The 16,624-nt window shown below is 42.2% G+C and overlaps 1 protein-coding gene across 1 annotated transcript in view; it reads left to right on the forward strand.

Annotated features, from left to right (window-relative positions):
* LOC144512458 (SLIT-ROBO Rho GTPase-activating protein 1-like) overlaps nucleotides 1-16,624 on the forward strand; it is a 39,685-nt gene that overhangs the window by 17,144 nt on the left and 5,917 nt on the right. The window contains exons 6-18 of the mRNA XM_078243227.1: nucleotides 97-294; nucleotides 2,012-2,140; nucleotides 3,461-3,682; nucleotides 4,698-4,799; nucleotides 7,786-7,983; nucleotides 9,233-9,317; nucleotides 9,431-9,458; nucleotides 9,577-9,610; nucleotides 10,844-10,904; nucleotides 12,036-12,113; nucleotides 12,199-12,333; nucleotides 13,380-13,485; nucleotides 15,291-15,515. Of these exons, the coding sequence (XP_078099353.1) occupies nucleotides 97-294; nucleotides 2,012-2,140; nucleotides 3,461-3,682; nucleotides 4,698-4,799; nucleotides 7,786-7,983; nucleotides 9,233-9,317; nucleotides 9,431-9,458; nucleotides 9,577-9,610; nucleotides 10,844-10,904; nucleotides 12,036-12,113; nucleotides 12,199-12,333; nucleotides 13,380-13,485; nucleotides 15,291-15,515 (1,601 nt within the window). The remainder of the gene's footprint in view (nucleotides 1-96; nucleotides 295-2,011; nucleotides 2,141-3,460; nucleotides 3,683-4,697; nucleotides 4,800-7,785; nucleotides 7,984-9,232; nucleotides 9,318-9,430; nucleotides 9,459-9,576; nucleotides 9,611-10,843; nucleotides 10,905-12,035; nucleotides 12,114-12,198; nucleotides 12,334-13,379; nucleotides 13,486-15,290; nucleotides 15,516-16,624) is intronic.

The raw sequence follows: 16,624 nt of genomic DNA on the forward strand, positions 1-16,624 counted from the left end.
CGGCCGATTATCGACGCCATTATGTCCACGATTGGATGCATCGGTATTTGATTAATTTCAACACCTCTAGTGTCATTATGGGCTGTTGTTACCTAGGTGATGAAGACGTATCACATGTACCACGTGGAGACGATCAGTGCGGAAACCAAGCTGCGGGAGGCGGAGCGACAGGAGGGCCGCGTGAAGGGCGTGTCGGGGACGGGCGGAGGCGTGGAGCCGGTGTTCGGCCTGCGGATAGAGGAGCGCCACCAGAGACGCAACGCCGCCCGCAAGATGGAGAAGATGAGAGAGAAGGTACAATTTTGAAACCATGTTTCCCTCACATTTATCTTTTGTACTTCCCACTGTGGAGCCAAGGAAAGTTTTTCGAGAAATGAAACATCCTTTCCTCTCAGCATCTGATGCAACGTCACACACTAAAAATCACTGTCCTAACTTTACCCAATACCCATAGGCATCAATGGATTACTAACTGGGCCTACTAGGCATTTGCTGTACCTTGCACAGCTGCTGGATTCTTGCCATATCACGACATCATGTGAGAATCGCCGGATTACGTATCACACAAAAATCCATATTGTCAGGCTTCAGTTGAATGCGTATGTGTCGACCAATCAGCGTCCGGTGAGGAGATGCTGACAGCTACGGGCATGGTTTAGCTGCAAAATGTCACTTGCAGAGACACATACCGACCACAAAGACATGCAAAATGATTATGAAGAAAAATAAAACGACTACAAAGAGATGCAAAGCAACAAGAAAGAGAGAGACAAAATAGCTACAAAAAGGGGCAAAACCACTACAAAGACACAAAACAACCACAAAGAGACACAAAATAACCCCAAAACACACAAATCAACCACAACGACACACAAAACAATCACAGCGAGACACCAAACAACCACAAAGACAAAACGAACACAAAGAGACACCGAATGGCCTAAGGATTTTCTAATCGTGGGTCAGAGGCATCGTCAGGCCTGGGCGTCCCCGGCTACAGCCCCGAATGTTTTAGGAATAGCCCCGGATCTCTTGCCCTCTCTCTCTCTCTCCATTTTCTTTTTTTTTAATACAAAAACAAGTATAATAGAATAAAAAGGCCCCAGAATGGCACATGCAAATAAAGGAAACAAGTATTTTCCAAGGCACTCTCAGTTATTATATTTTTGTTGTGGAACTTGTGGTAGAACTGTAACTTTGTCCAGTTTATTTTTCCGAGGCGAATAAAACCGGCAGCTACTGTACGTGCGGGGTCTGACCAGCATGATCTCTAAGTGAGGAAAGTTGTGAAAGGTGACATTTTCGGAGGAATCCTAGCCAAATCATTCTAATACATTGATGCCATTAACGCAAAGTTTAGGAGCGCAATACTAATGATTTTAGTTTGAAGTTCCTGTGCCGTGACGTTTCCAGTCTATGATTCAGACTCAAACACACGGAGCTCTGAAGCAGACCCCTGCGTGTCCACTCTAGCTGTAACAATAGAGATGAGCAGCGCGGCTTCCGTGCTCTGTGCAGCTTCAGGTTTATAAAGGACGCGCTCTGCTGTGGAGATGCTGCGGCAGATGTGACACGTTTGTGCTCCGTGTATTTCTGTCGTAGTTTCAGTTTTCCACCTCCGATGTAGGGCAGCTTACAGCCACTTCCCTAAACTTTGTGTTGTTTAGTTGCTATATTCACCCAAATTGACAGTTGTGTAGCGTCTTTTGATACCTTGGAGTTTGTATTTGCACGTGTACTGCTACGTTTTTAGGAAAGTGCAAATTAAGTAAATCACATCAAAACAAATTCTACCTGAAACACCTGATTTTCAGCGTCAATGCCACTTAATAGAATTCCCAATTGGATAATTAAATGCGTTTATTGCTGAAAGACTTACTCTAATATTATTCATGATACAGGTTAAAAGGGGAAATCACATCATGAGATTGAAATTCTTTCTGATGAATAATGAGACTTGTGTAATGGATTCTGCTCAAACGCAGTCTAACAATCTGTGTTTCTTCATTAGAGGAAGGCAAAGTACTCTGAGAACAAACTGAAGACTCTGAAAGCCAGGAATGAGTATCTGTTGACACTGGAGGCCACCAACGCCTCCGTGTTTAAATACTACATCCACGACCTGCCCGACATCATAGACGTGAGTATACCTTTCTATTTCTATTCAGTACTAGAGGGTCGGTAAAAGTGTCTGACAGTGTCGGCAGAAAGTCTTGAACTCTGCAGTGACATCTGCAGAAACTGAAGGGAGAGTAGCCGAGCTAAGGCAAGTTTAACAATGATGAATATGGATCCCAGGGATAGTTATGACACTAACGAAGTTGAAAAAGCATATTTAGGCAGTGCAAAAAATAGCAGCAATCGTCTAATACTGACGAGTAATGCTACTCATCCACAGCAGAAGCTAATGAGCAAAGATCTGCTTGTTAGGCCTGTAAAAAGTTGGTTTTAGAAATCACATAGAGATCTGTGTCTAGTCAGTGGATTTAATTGATTGTAGTATACACATATATTTTATGATACTTCAATTTGACCATCACCATTCTAAAAGATATTAGAAAAATGGCAAAGTATATGATTAATCACAATTAGGGCAGGGTGGCGAATTCCATACTTTTTAGGCACCGACCGAATTGCCTCTGAAGAATCGAGTATCGAAAAATGAGTTTTTTTTCAGTACCTAAGGAGTAAATCTCATCAGCGTCATTGAGCCAATAAGCATGCAGCATGCTTCTACCGAGATCTAATAATGCTGCTGATTGGCTGTCTAGCATTACACGTCGTAGAGGCATGCAGGAAAAACTCTCATGAGGAGGCGCTGATAAATAAATAAAGGATTTGTGCCATAATGTGCAATGTTGTAATTCTTTTTTTTTTTTTTAAATAGATTTTATAAAATTGGCATTGAGTTCTCGAGAGAGCACAGTTTGAATTTGCTCAGCGAGTCACTCTGGCATTCAGTCATGATGCTCATTAACTATGCCCTTGGAGCCGAGCTGCACCAATCACATCGGTGTATCTGATATAGGCGGGCCAGAGGCGAGCTAAACAGATGACGACAGTTCAATCTACCCGTTAGCTCCGCTGGTAGCTAAGTGTACGGGGCTCTGGATACATCACCCGGTGTATTGTTGTGATTGGACGTAGTGTTATCCAACTGCGTGCAGTGAGATTTTCAATTGCGTGCTTGGTGCCGCCCCTCGAGTTGGGCCATTTTCATTACTCAATGCCAGACCCTTAATCTTTCAGATTTGGGTCTGGATTTCCAGGCTAGTATCGTTCAGGAACCGGTATCAAAGTCACGGTATTGGTATTGGTATCGGTACCGGTGTCGAAGTTTTTTTGAACGATACCCAGTCCTAATCTGAATCTAGAATTTGGTTTCTGTCTTGGGGGGGGGGGGCGCTTTCCTCAACTGCAGACATCAATATGCAATGTTTCCTCCATCCTTTTGTCTCAGTGCTGTGACCTAGGGTACCACTCCAGTCTGAGCCGGGCTCTGAGGACCTACCTATCAGCCGAACTGAGCCTTGAAGCCTCCAGGAGGGCGGGTCTGGAGGTGCTAGAGGGGGCCGTGGAGGGCCTGGACCCCGCCCGCGACAGGCAGCGTCTGCTGGGCCTCTACCCGACTGCCTTCTGCCCCCCGCAACGCTTCAGCTTCCAGGCACACATGGGCGACGCAGTCAGTATAACGTACAAAGCGGATGCTTTTTGCAGCACAAGAGTCATTTATTCTCATTTTGTGGAGACTGTGACTTATTATTATATAATTAATTTCTTATACATTTATCAAGAAATAATTAGCGTTATAACTCTCCTTTGTGAAGAATAAAACCTTCTTGAATAATTTCTGTGGCACTGACACTCAAACTCAGATTTTCTTTTTCAAAATAAAAGCATTGCAAACTTTATGATGGTGGAAAACTGGTGGTGATAAAAGCTGAATTAAATGTTCCTCTTTCTGATAAGATCTACATCTACGAGTTGGTTAGCAGACGCAGAAATTACAAAAGAGCATAATACAACAAAGAAGAATTTGGGGAGAAAAAACTACAAAGTAAATTTGTTTGTGAATTGTAGTCATAGCTGATACATGTTCTGTGTACATTTAAGATTATTTATATTACTGTGTTCTACATTTTAATTCACTTTATTAGAAGCACCAGCTGCTTGCCGTGTGTTAAGCCTGCAGTCCATGATCTAAATATATTATACTGTGCAATTGGACTCATAGCAATAAGTATATACTTGGGATTTTAGCCCTAATCACCATATTATCATAAGCATTTGGACTTTAAAGAGACATTGCTGTGAGTTGGGCCTATGCAGAAGAAAACAGCAAATTGATTTGAATGAGGTGATAGCTTTTGTGCTTCAGGAAGTAAATGTATGACTTCATAGTCTCAGAGAATAAGTTTTTTTGTCATACATTTTCGACTTTAATCTTGGAAAATCTTTTCTCCGAATATTACGCTGTTCCACCCGGCTCCATAATCTTTTCTTTTTTTAACCTACAACGGCCCTAATGTACCGTCGTCGTACAGAAGGATTTAGCAAGTGTAACAGACAGTAGTGGGAATCCTGACACATAAACTTACACTAGAATTACATCTTACTAGCAGGTCCACATGAGCACATATCTGGGTTTGGTTTCCTCTGGACAGTGATTTATTTGTCGTCGCTCCACTTCCTGTCAGGTGACCCAGATTGCCTCCCAGCCGCAGCTCCAGGCTGAGCTCAGCCTCCGCCTCACGCAGCTGCAGACCCGCCTGGCGTCTCTGAAGATTGAGAACGAAGAGGTCAGACACACAAACACACAAACCAAAATAATGCTCAGTTTCCACATTTCCTACAATAATTATCCGTGACATAAAGAAACCATGCCTACAAATATATTTTTAAGATAATTGGCGTTGTTTGTTAAACCTGAACAGCTAATGTCCAATTATAGCTTAGCAACTGTAACTAGTCACAACAGGCAAGCTTTGGATTTCTCCATGTTCTAGCGATGTATTTTTTTCTTCTCCAAAACCAAAAATAGCCTACAAGAGCTTTAATGTTAACTGTCTGGCTAACTACCTGCAACATTAGTAGACTAACCCAGCATTACTTTCAGTAGCATTTCATACTACTGTACATTAGGGCTGCACAATATAAGGAAAATATGCAGCATCGTTGTTGAATGTTGCCATAACAATATTACTTGCGATAAATAAATAGATATTAAAGTGTACTCAGTTCTGCATTTTTGCTGCTTTCAGTATTCTGCTAAAATACAACACATTTGAGTTTTCAAAGATAGCATAACAGATACACACATAAAGTTCCACAAGTACAAAACAAATCAAAGTGAAAATACGAGCAAATGGAGGGAAAAAAAAATATATATATATATGACAAATGATTTCAACCTGGATTTCATATGGATATGTTGTATAATATTACCTCAATATACCTACTATACCTTACAATTTAAGTATTAAGCAAACACCTTGCTTGGTGACTTTCAAGCCCCCATATTTTGAAGAAGATTGTTTGTATCCCCTTGGAGGCGTAAGTCAGCTTTTCCATGGCTAAACAGTAGGAGAGGCTTTTAAACCAGTGACTAAGTGTTGGAGTCTCAGTGTGTTTCAATCAGTCATGTTGAGTCGAAACAGAAGGGTATGCTCGGAGGGTTCACTGTTGTATACATCAACCTGTACGGCTTTGTCAACAGCATCTGCTCTTGCTGTCATTTTTGTTGCCATTATTCTTCTCGGGCCTTCTGTTTCTTAATCCTGCCTACAAAGATCTGGTTTGCAGGGTTGTTTTCCAATCAGGGAAATCAATAACAGATCTATTTGAATAGCTAAATCGCTATATCCGAGATGCTAACAGTCTGGCACCAGACTTGCGTTTCATGAAAAGTCACCAAACTTAGTTAAAGTTATGGTAATTTATGTCTATTTAATGGGGTGATAATGTAGCAGATGTAGCCTCTAAAAATAAACGTGTGCCATGTGAGAGCGACTTGGTGCTGCAGTCTGCGGCGGCCTCACTGTTGTTTTCGTTGTGTGCATAGAGGGCAGCTGTTAACTCACCCTGAAGGGCATAAAAATGCTGAAGGAGTCTGGATTAATGAGCTGCATCTGCACATCTCAGCAGCTTGTACACACAAACACGCCCTGATTATCATGTACAAATAAAAACACTTTTACACCCATTATCCTCGCTGTAAATGCAAACACACTTTGCACATGAAGTTTACACAAACAAAGCCGTTGTGCTTGAACACACACACTTCAAACGTTTTTTTTGCAAAAATGAAACTCCACCCTGAAACGATTCATAATTCATAACTCGTGATCCATGAAGCCCGGTGCAGTCGTGGCATTTATTTAGGTGTTCAGTCGTCCTTCCATACAGGATCAGTAGAGCGCAAATGTTGACTTCAGGGTTTTAAGGTGGAAAAATAGATTCACACGCAGCTCTGAGCTCGCATTCATCAGATGTCTCAGAGCAGGAACACAGTCCTACCTGGCCAAAGCTTTTCAGAGTGATGAATAGAGTATTTGGGACTGGCCTTGTGCAGGATACACATGCTCTCACAGCAACAGGAAAAACACAGCTTTGTAACAGTGATATTTGGGTCTGTCAAGCCAGTTTTAGGAATAATAAATTCAACTTTGATCACTCTTACTAGCCTAGAAATCTTGACGCACCCTAGCGGCAGCAAATTTCATTTGCAGCCAAGGGGGTCTAGGCAGGGAAAAGAACAAAGAACGGCACTGAAGTCATTCTTAAAAAAAAGAAGATGTGTTCGGAGTTTTGCTGACCGGATACGGCAAAAGTTTAATCTATCAACTAGCTTCTTCGTTGCTCTGGTTGGTTGTAGCGCTGTCCTATTGCGTGCAGAGGGAATTTGAAAGACAACCGTTTATCCCGCCCCTTGGATTGAGCTCCGTCAATAGTGAGCTCCCAGACCCAACATCTGGATGTGGGTCTGGCTCGTCAGGCTGCACTCTTACAGCCCAAACAATGAATCATAATTTGGGCTACGATGGTTGGGGCTTTTATAATAAAAGAAACCGTGAAGGAGAAGATCCTGTGTTTGTTTACCTTCTAACAGACCGAAATCAGTAGTCCGTCATCTGTTTTTATTTGTTGAGGAAAATTGAATATATTTCGTTGCAGTTCTCTTTTTTTAAAGCTTTTTATTTAGTTTGTGTCGTTTTCATTGTGAAAAAAGGTTGTCAACGAATATTCTTCATCAACAGTTTTCGTTGCTGAAATGAACACTGCTCCACACATAATCTATATATGATATTAAAATATTAAATAAAATTAAATGTTCACACAATACAGTAACGTGAGCTGTTTAAAGGTGCAGTAAGCGATGCTGCGCAAAGATTTATATTTGAACTCAACTGCCAAACAAATACCCCCCTTCTAAAGCTCTGCCCCCCAGATTGATGAACAGATAACTACTGGCCCGCCAGCACATTCACATGCCCCTCCCCTCCCACCATCAGCTGACGCCGCCTGTTGCTGATTGGCTGGAATAAAGTTTTGTGGCTCTTGCACTCCTTTCTGTTTTTTTTTCCATTTACACATAAAGGGCTGTGTATTAACACCGGATTATTTTTTTCAGCGCACACAGAAAATAGAGAGCTAGGTGACCATGAGGACATATTCACTGACTTTGACAAAAAGTGTATTGCATTAACATCACTTATTATACCTCTAAATTAGCTCTGGTGGAAATAGAAACATACAGGCTACTCTCCATTCCCTGTCCCCCTCCAGGTGAAGAAGACCTGGGGTGCGACTCTGACCACACTGCAGGACATGACGGTGCAGGAAGACTTCGACGTCTCCCAGAGCTTCACCCACAGCCCGTCCTCCGAGTCGGTCAAGTCCAGCGTGTCGGATGGCTACTTGAACAAACCGAGTCTGGCCAAGAAACGGGCCAACCAGCAGGAGACGGAGCTCTTCTATTTCACCGTGAGAGAACAGCAGAGCGTAATGTACACACTTAAAGAGTAACAGAACAGCAGGATGAAAAGCAGTGTTTTGCAGACGTCTGTGGTTTAAACGTTCAAGCCTGTTTCACCTCTGATGTCATCAGAGGTCAGTGTTGCACCTGTAACCACCCCCACCAGTGATGGACTGCATTTATAGAGCCACCAGAGGTCAGCAAAAACAAGATTCACAGGAGGTGTTGAGTTACTCTTTAAAGGCTACATTCAATCCTCTATTTTCATAACCATGATAAAAATTGTCATTTTCTGCTTAATGCTTAGAGATAGTTCAGATCTTTTGAAGTGTGGTTGTATGAGCTACTTCTCCATAGTCAGTGTGTTAGCTACAGTAGATGGAGGTCGGCACGCCCCCAGTTTGGAGAAGCAGGCAGGAGTACCGACACAGAAGCTAAGCAGCGTCCTGCTGTGGACGGGGGCAGCAACTAAACACATTTTAGATACCTTAAAACATCTATATCAGTTTAAGTGGAGGCTACATTTGGAATATTTTCAGCGCTTCACCTTGCTGTCAGACGGCCCTTTACAACGGGGAACTGAAGCCGTTCTCTCTGCTCTCTTCAAAGCCACCAGACTCCTTTGACAAACAGTCATTTTACCTCGCAGAACACGGGAGTTGCTGCCCTACTGCTGCCTCCATGGGTCAATTTTGTTAGTTTTGTTTCTTCCTAACCCTTTAATCACCAAAGTCACACACTAAAACAAACTAACTGATGGAGGCAGCGGTAGAGCAGCAATTCCTGTGTCCTGAGAGGTAAAATTACTGTTTGTCAAAGGAGTCTGGTGGCTTGAAGAGAGATAACAGCTTCAGTTCTCCGTCATAAGAACCGCAAGGTGAAGCGGTGAAAAGTGGTGGCTAAAATATGTTTAATTAATAATAATAATTGATTGCAAAAGACGCACGGACGGCCTCCCGTGTGATTGGCTACTCACTGACCCCCAGTCACTCATGAATCCTGCTGTTTTATAGGTTTTCTTTACACCCACTGACTTGTATTAGGATCAAGAGGAAGCTGGTGTTGAATGTATTGTATTGTATTACTGTAGTGTGTATTTCATACTGTATATTTTCATTTGAAGTCATATTAAAATGCTTAAAAAGTAAAAAGGCAATTCATTTTCTTAAAAAATGTAATAACATTGTATTGAACTTTGACCGGCTGCCACTGGATGGTAGGATCAACTTTATTTGTGTTGTATTTCTCAATCCTCAGAAATTCCGCGAGTATCTGGAGGGAAGTAATCTCATTTCCAAACTGCAGGCCAAACATGACATACTGAAGAAAGCTTTAGCAGAGGGTAAGACGTACAGAAACTCTGTCTCACTTCTTACTCTGTCTTTTATTTTGTGACTCAGACAATAATCAGCATTTATTGCCTTCAAATCTTTCCCTCTTTGTTTTTTCTTACAGGATATAAAGCTGAACTGCTGACTACCAGGTATAATGTCATGTTGCTGTGCATATTTTCTCTTCACGTTTATTAATAATAATAATAATAATAATAATAAGTGTTGTAAGACACTCCTCTCTCTTTCTCCTCTTTCTACTCATTACAGTCGTGGGCGGAAGAACTCCCATAGCAAGCACCAGGTAGAGTTTCACTTCCATCAGGCTTCAGGTTGTTTCTCTGTGTTTCTGCCAATAGCTGAGAGTCAAGGGTGTAATTTCCACTGGAGGTGGGGGGTACATGTCCCCGTCACTTTTATAGTTCAGTTAGACTTACATAAAGGCTACTGACTGATCCTCTGATAGGTGGAAGTTGCACCTGCAGTCTGAGAGGCCGCCTGCAGACACCACTACAGTGATGTACTGTTAAAAATACTGCAAAATCCTCTGCAGTGCTCTTTTTAGTGACTTTGCACATATACACTATGTAATATCGTAAAGTATAAGATCTCTATCAACAGAAACTAGTGTCATAACCATCCCTGGGAAAACTTCATTAGTTTCGTTACGTATAGGATTATAACAGATCTTGGTTTTACCCGTTCATTTGAAAACTAGAGAAGCGAGCGCTAGAACGCCAGACTGGATTTAAAGCTATAGTGCATAGTTTCTGCCACCCCCATGAGGAATTCTAAGTAATGACATTAAAACTGTTGGCGCGTTCCCCCCGCTCCTCCACGCAGTTGCTAGTTTTATTTCCGCTTTTGCACTCTCTGACGACCACCCACCCCAGCCAGGAAGTGGTGGCAGTAGCTCAGTCTGTAGGGAGTTGGGTCGGGAACCAGAGGATCGCTGGTTCAAGTCCCTGTATGGACCAAAGTACAGTTGGTGGAATGGTAGTTTGAGAGATGCCAGTTCACCTCCTGGGCACTGCCAAAGTGCTCTTGAGCAAGGCACCGAACTCCACTAAGCAGTTGCAGTTGTTTAATAACAACAGAGTGTAAATTGTGTAATTTCCCCATTGGGGACCAATTCATTTTTTTTCAATAAAGAAAAATCCCCAACAGATGCACTATTTCCTCCTGTATGTTTGATAAAACTGCAGTTTTATTATTTATTTTTAGGAAATTACTAAGACTCTTTAAAATGTTTTACACAGTAAAAGTAGGAATCAATGGGTTTTGGGTAGTCAGAAAGTATTCAGAGGACGGACAAATGCCTTGTTGTTTTTTGTTTTTTTGTGGAACTGTTAACATTAATTGTTAATTGTTTTTAATTATAACTCGTCATTTGTAACAAATGATTGTCTACAGCAGTCTGAATCTAATGCTAATGCTGACTCTGTGACAAGAAGCAGTACCAGGAGTCCATAAGACCTTCAGACAGAATCAGAATGAATAAGGTGTAACCAATAACCAACCATGACTGTGTTTATAGGATTCAACCAAAGCCATACCCTTGCTTGTGGAGAGCTGCATCCGCTACATCAACCTGCATGGTGAGTTTCACTTCGATCTGGCTTAGCAGTTATTGATGAGAAATGTTTTTGTTGTGGTGGTTTCACTGACTACTCAACTACTGTCAACTACTAAACCAAAGGTGTTGAATTTAGTTTCCTTAAACAAAAGACCTTGCAAGGTATTCTAAAGTGATACATTTACATTACAAAAGTTTTCTCTTGCTTGCCGTAGGCAGTGATGTTAGTTTCATACTTTAATACTCATTTCCAAAGGGGCGTCACCAACGGACACCGCTCAAATGTCCGTTGCTGCACTATCATCAATGTGTAAAGCCCGCCTCAACAGTTGTGATTGGTGTTGTGATAGGTCGATTGAATGGGCTCTTGGCCAGACTGACTTACAGAGCAAATCTCAAATTTGCCGGAAGTTCGTCAGGGTTTTCCCAGGCTAGGTTAATTGTGCAGCCCTACTTCGAACTTTATCGTCATGAAACAGGTATTTAATCGCATTCTATGTGGTATTAAAACGGTCTTAGAAGGTCTTAAATGTAACCTGGTAAAGCCTGCAGACACCCTGAAAACATTGTGACTAGTACAAATTAATTAATAACTAAACATTAATCATAACTACTGTGGTGCATCCTGAAAATGAGTTTCAAATGAGGGTTTTCCTGACAGTAGGCTTCAAGGATTGTTCAGCTGCCGCCAGAAATTCCGCCAGATGTCCCTCATTTCATCCAGATGTCCGTCACCTTCCTCTTTCTTTGTGTTGGCGTTCTAACCTCTGAGGACTATGGTTAACTGCTCCTCAGATCTCTGCAGGGTAAATCCAGACAGCTAGCTAGACTATCTGTCCAATCTGAGTTTTCTGTTGCATGACTAAAACAACTTTTGAAAGTACACACGTTCCACCAAAACTAGTTCCTTCCCGAGGATATTTTGTAGGGGCACCGTCATTGTGTCCAGGGATAAGCCCTGCCCTAGACGATTGTGATTGGTTTAAAGAAATGCCAATAAACCAGAGCACGTTTTACTCCCATCCCGGAATGCTGTGTGGACTAGCCAGACATTCCTCCACAGCGCTGTGGAGGAAGGTCTGGCAATGGGAGACTAGCTTCATGCTAACACTACAGACTGACAGAAACACAAACACCCATCTGTTCCCAACAGGTCTTCAGCATCAGGGCATATTCCGGGTGTCGGGATCACAGGTGGAGGTCAACGACATCAAGAACTCCTTCGAGAGAGGTGAGAGGGTTTAACCCGCAGGTCCCCGGACCGACAGCTTCAGGCGGGTAAAGATGCGATTGACTCATTCCGTCTTGTCGTCCAGGTAACGACCCACTGATTGACGAGGAGAGCAACCACGACATCAACTCTGTGGCTGGCGTGCTGAAGCTTTACTTCAGGGGTTTGGAGAACCCGCTGTTTCCCAAGGAGAGGTTCAATGACCTCATCTCCTGCGTCCGTGAGTACCACCGTCTGTTTACTGTCAATGTGCAGCAAATAGATGCACACATTTTTAGATCCGGTGTAAGAAGTCTTAGAAAAATATCAAGTTTTTAACTTTTCCCAACGCGGAAGCTTGAGAAACGGTCCATCGTTTCGCCCTCCAGTCGCGGTGCAGAACGGACTGTTGTTCTCCTCCGTGTTCTCCATGGCGCTCTGCTAGTAGCATCTGCTCAGCACTTTATTCTGGACTCGACACCGTTGTTGTGTGTCGCGTTGCGAGTAACGTTTTGTTGAGTTGCCTCTTTAGCAAAATGCTCAAAGATATTTTAAGTTGGGTTTTTATTGTGAAATGTAACACAGAAAGAGTAAAGCTGCCGTTGACAATGTGGAAGTAAAAGGCGTCTTGGTTCACACTGGCTCGGACTACATACCCTCTGGGTTTTTATTTGTATTATCTGCAAAAGTTTAGTTAAATAAAGTTACATTCATAACCCTCGGCTACACGAGTGACGCAAAAGACACTTTGAAATCTGACTTGAGTGTCCGGACTGTTGGAATTCGATTGAAATTGCATTTCAAACCACCTCCAAATGTGGTTTGGATCTGATTTGCAAAAAAAAAAAAAATCACATTTCATGTGGTTTTTGCTGTTCAGACTTTGTAAAAATCAATCTGGATACAATCTGGATCTGCCAAAAAATAGATTTGGCTTGGCAGTCTAAACAAGGTCTGATAGATGTCTGTATATCCATGAGTTCACTGCAAACTGGACCTGCTAGTAGCTAATTTGGCATATTTTTAATTGCGCCAATTTGCCTGGCATAGACCAATCGCGTGGCCAATAAATCAAACTATTTCAGCTTATAGTTTATATATCAGGATCAGTATGTCTATCTTCAGCCCACACACTCACTTTCCCTCTCAGTTTCTTTGTCTTTGTTTCTCTTTAGTGTGTCATCTCCTCTACTCAGCAGAGATATTATGGAGCCAGCTGATGTTTTTTCATGATGTGTGTCGATGTCTCATCTCGATGACTGTTCTGCTGTGTGTTTCTTGCCGCAGGAATCGAGAACATGTACGAGAGGGCGCAGTGCATCCGTAAGATCCTGCTGGGTGTCCCGAGGGCGACGCTGGTGGTGATGCGTTACCTGTTTGCCTTCCTTAACCAGTGAGTATCCACTCACACAAAACTAGACCCTTACAGTTAATGATCATTTCTTTCCATTTTCCCAGAATTGTTCCCCTCATCGCATGTGGTTTTAAAGCTGAGGATAAGGGGGAGAGGCTATAAACCTCTCTCGCAGTAAAGGGCGATAGAAGTGCACACTTGTAGAGATGATGGAACAGTAGCTCTGCAGCCTCTCAAATAAATATAGAATAATAGAGCAGCGAGGGACGGAGAGCTGAGTGTGAAGTGTGCAGGTGTGATGTACCAGCTTGTACATATTGGTGCGTTTGTTAGCAGCACTATGAAATGCATTCAGCTTCAGTGTTATTAAACCATCAGTATTTAACTTCCAGTTCCTGTGAACGCTGGTGGCGACATTACAGGAAACAATAATAGACACTGAATGTGAAACTGAGTTTTCACATACAGAACATACACACTACATACACATACACATACATACAGTACTAACATCATAAATAACTCCACCCACCCTGGCCATCACCTCTTTGAACTGTTGCCCTCTGGGAGGCATTATAGGTCCGCCTCCAGATTCAGGGGCAGTTTTTTTCCAAAAGCAATTTGCACATTAAAGTGGCGATATGTAACTTTCAGTTTTAATTCTAGCGGCCGCATTGGACAAAAGCGGTAGTGTTTTTACCACACCTGCTGTCGTAAAGATCTTTTCTTTACGGTGCTGTATCACCCACTGTAGATTACTGAGTTAGCGTTACCAGGAGGTCATATAGTCGCAATGAATATTTTGCTCAGACAGAACATCATTAATTTACAATCAGAGAATACATTACAGATGCATTATTGCATTTCAAGTGTTGCATACGGTAACTTAGCCTACTTTGGATGTCTCGTGAGCTAAACCGGGTAACATTATCACCGTCGCTGTGTCACGAGCCAAAGCATTAAGAGATTGTTGTAGCAACCAACATAATAATAAGATTAAGAACGTGCATTTCATGAAACCCATGGACGCTTTACACAACTACAGGGGGACAAGAGAAAAGAAAATAGTAAGCCAACACAAACACGGACTGAAAGGAATAAAACGTCTGCGCTAAATGGAAGGGGACGTAGTTTAATTTTAGCTACTGATGTACAACCACATCGCACACTGTAAAGTTATTTTATGAATGAAATAGACGTATAACATACCTGAGGGCTAATTCTGGGTTGTTTTTGAATCATTTACAATCACGTAATTGTCTCCATCTGTTGATAGGTCGACTCGGATTTCGCCCATCGTCTTTCACTTTCCCTTTTAGCTTTCAGTTGTTCTTCGTTTCATTTCCTTCTTTTCTGTGACGGCCCTGCCCCAGTATCAGCCCTAACTACAGCAGATAACTTCTGAAATAAAGTTAAAGTAAAAGTATGCCTACATAAAGACATCTCCTGCTACCTTTTACCTGCATACTCACTAACAGGCTTTTCTGGTGACCCGGAATCTGTGACCCGTCAGAATGTGTTACTGTAGCCCCGTCTACCTGCCGCAAATCATTCTGTGACTTCAAGGGAAAAATAGGACTGTTTTAGAAGTGTGTTGATTGTATGATGTTCATTGTGTCTATATTTTTATTGTTTTCCTTTGTTTTTTATAACATAATATAACTTTGTACAGCCGAGGTTGGTTTGAAATGTGCTCTATAAATAAATTGACTGAAATAAAACCTACTACCTTGTATGTTTTGTTGAAAGAATAAAAATGAAAAAAATTGTTAATCACACAAAAGAAGAAAATCGTTCCCAAACGTCTCTGCGCTCTCATACCGTTTCCCTCCCCCCGCCCTCAGCCTCTCCCAGTACAGCGACGAGAACATGATGGATGCTGGGAACCTGGCCATTGTATTCGGCCCCACCCTCCTGCCCACGCCGGACACGCTGGACCAGGTGGCCTGTCAGGCGCACGTCAACGAGGTCATCAAGACGGTCATCCTGAACCACGACAACATCTTCCCCGACACCAAGGAGCTGCCCGGCCCCGTTTATGAGAAGTGTATGACTGGAGACCAGTACTGGTGAGTTCAGTTCATTTCATGAGTTGCTAATCATATTCATCTAATTATAATACCCTAATGTTATTACTATTCTTCTGTGTTTCCCCCTCTCCATCGAGATTAACCTTCTGAACCCTGATTTTTGCTGTACATTTTTAAATTCAAGTAAAGCCCCATTAGCATTACATGAGGAGGTATGGAGGAAATATTCACCATGCTGCTCCGTTATTTAACTCGTTGCTCCGAACTGCATTTTAATCATCAGGAAATGACGGTATAATATGGTTGGTAATAGACACTCAGCAGGACAAAAGAGAGACAAAACCATCCACAAAGGGGCGCTGGAGAGTCTTTATCAGAGTCATAACTCAGTCAAATCTGAAACACACGGACACGAAACACGTGGATATCATTCAGTACGACTTACAGTTCCAGGGAGTATCATTATCTCTGGTGTCCATCAAGAATAAACGTCCAAAAATCCACTTAGAAATCATAAAAAAAATGATTACTTCATTGTCAGAGTAATCCAGTGATAGTTATCTAAACAACCTGGAGTAGAGTGCAGACAGGAGCCGCTAATAGCTAATTCGGCATACTTTAATTGCCTGGAATGGATCAATCGCATGGCCAATGTATCAAACTGATACTGATATCATTCAAATATCGCGGAACAGTTGAAGGTGCCAAAATGTAAACTAATATAGGCTATAAAAAAAAAAGTCCACAACATAAGTCACTGTATACAGTGTTGTGCAAGTTCACACTTACAGTAACAAGAAATCGCTCAAAGTTCAGCTCACAGATCAGATGCTTCTATTCGATGGGTCGTTTGAAATTCGTTGCCGATGTGACTGACGTTCAAGTCACACGAAAAAAATCGTTAGTTGCAGCCCTTGATCCATGACAACATTGCACTTCTTGTTTACATCCCTAAAGGGGATCTGTGGGGTTGTTCCCCACAGTGTCAGTGTCAGTGAAGACAACCTCATCAGGAACAAGTTTTTAGCGCTGGTTATGGTATTGAACCGATCTGTTACCTGTGGTGTAGAACGCCTCTCCCCTTCATCCTGATACTGTGTACAGTGGGTGTCCTGTTCTTCTCACAAACTAAACTCTTGACATTCGGT

Source organism: Sander vitreus, chromosome 23 (genome assembly GCF_031162955.1).
Source record: "Sander vitreus isolate 19-12246 chromosome 23, sanVit1, whole genome shotgun sequence".
In the NCBI taxonomy this organism is placed as follows: Eukaryota; Metazoa; Chordata; class Actinopteri; order Perciformes; family Percidae; genus Sander; species Sander vitreus.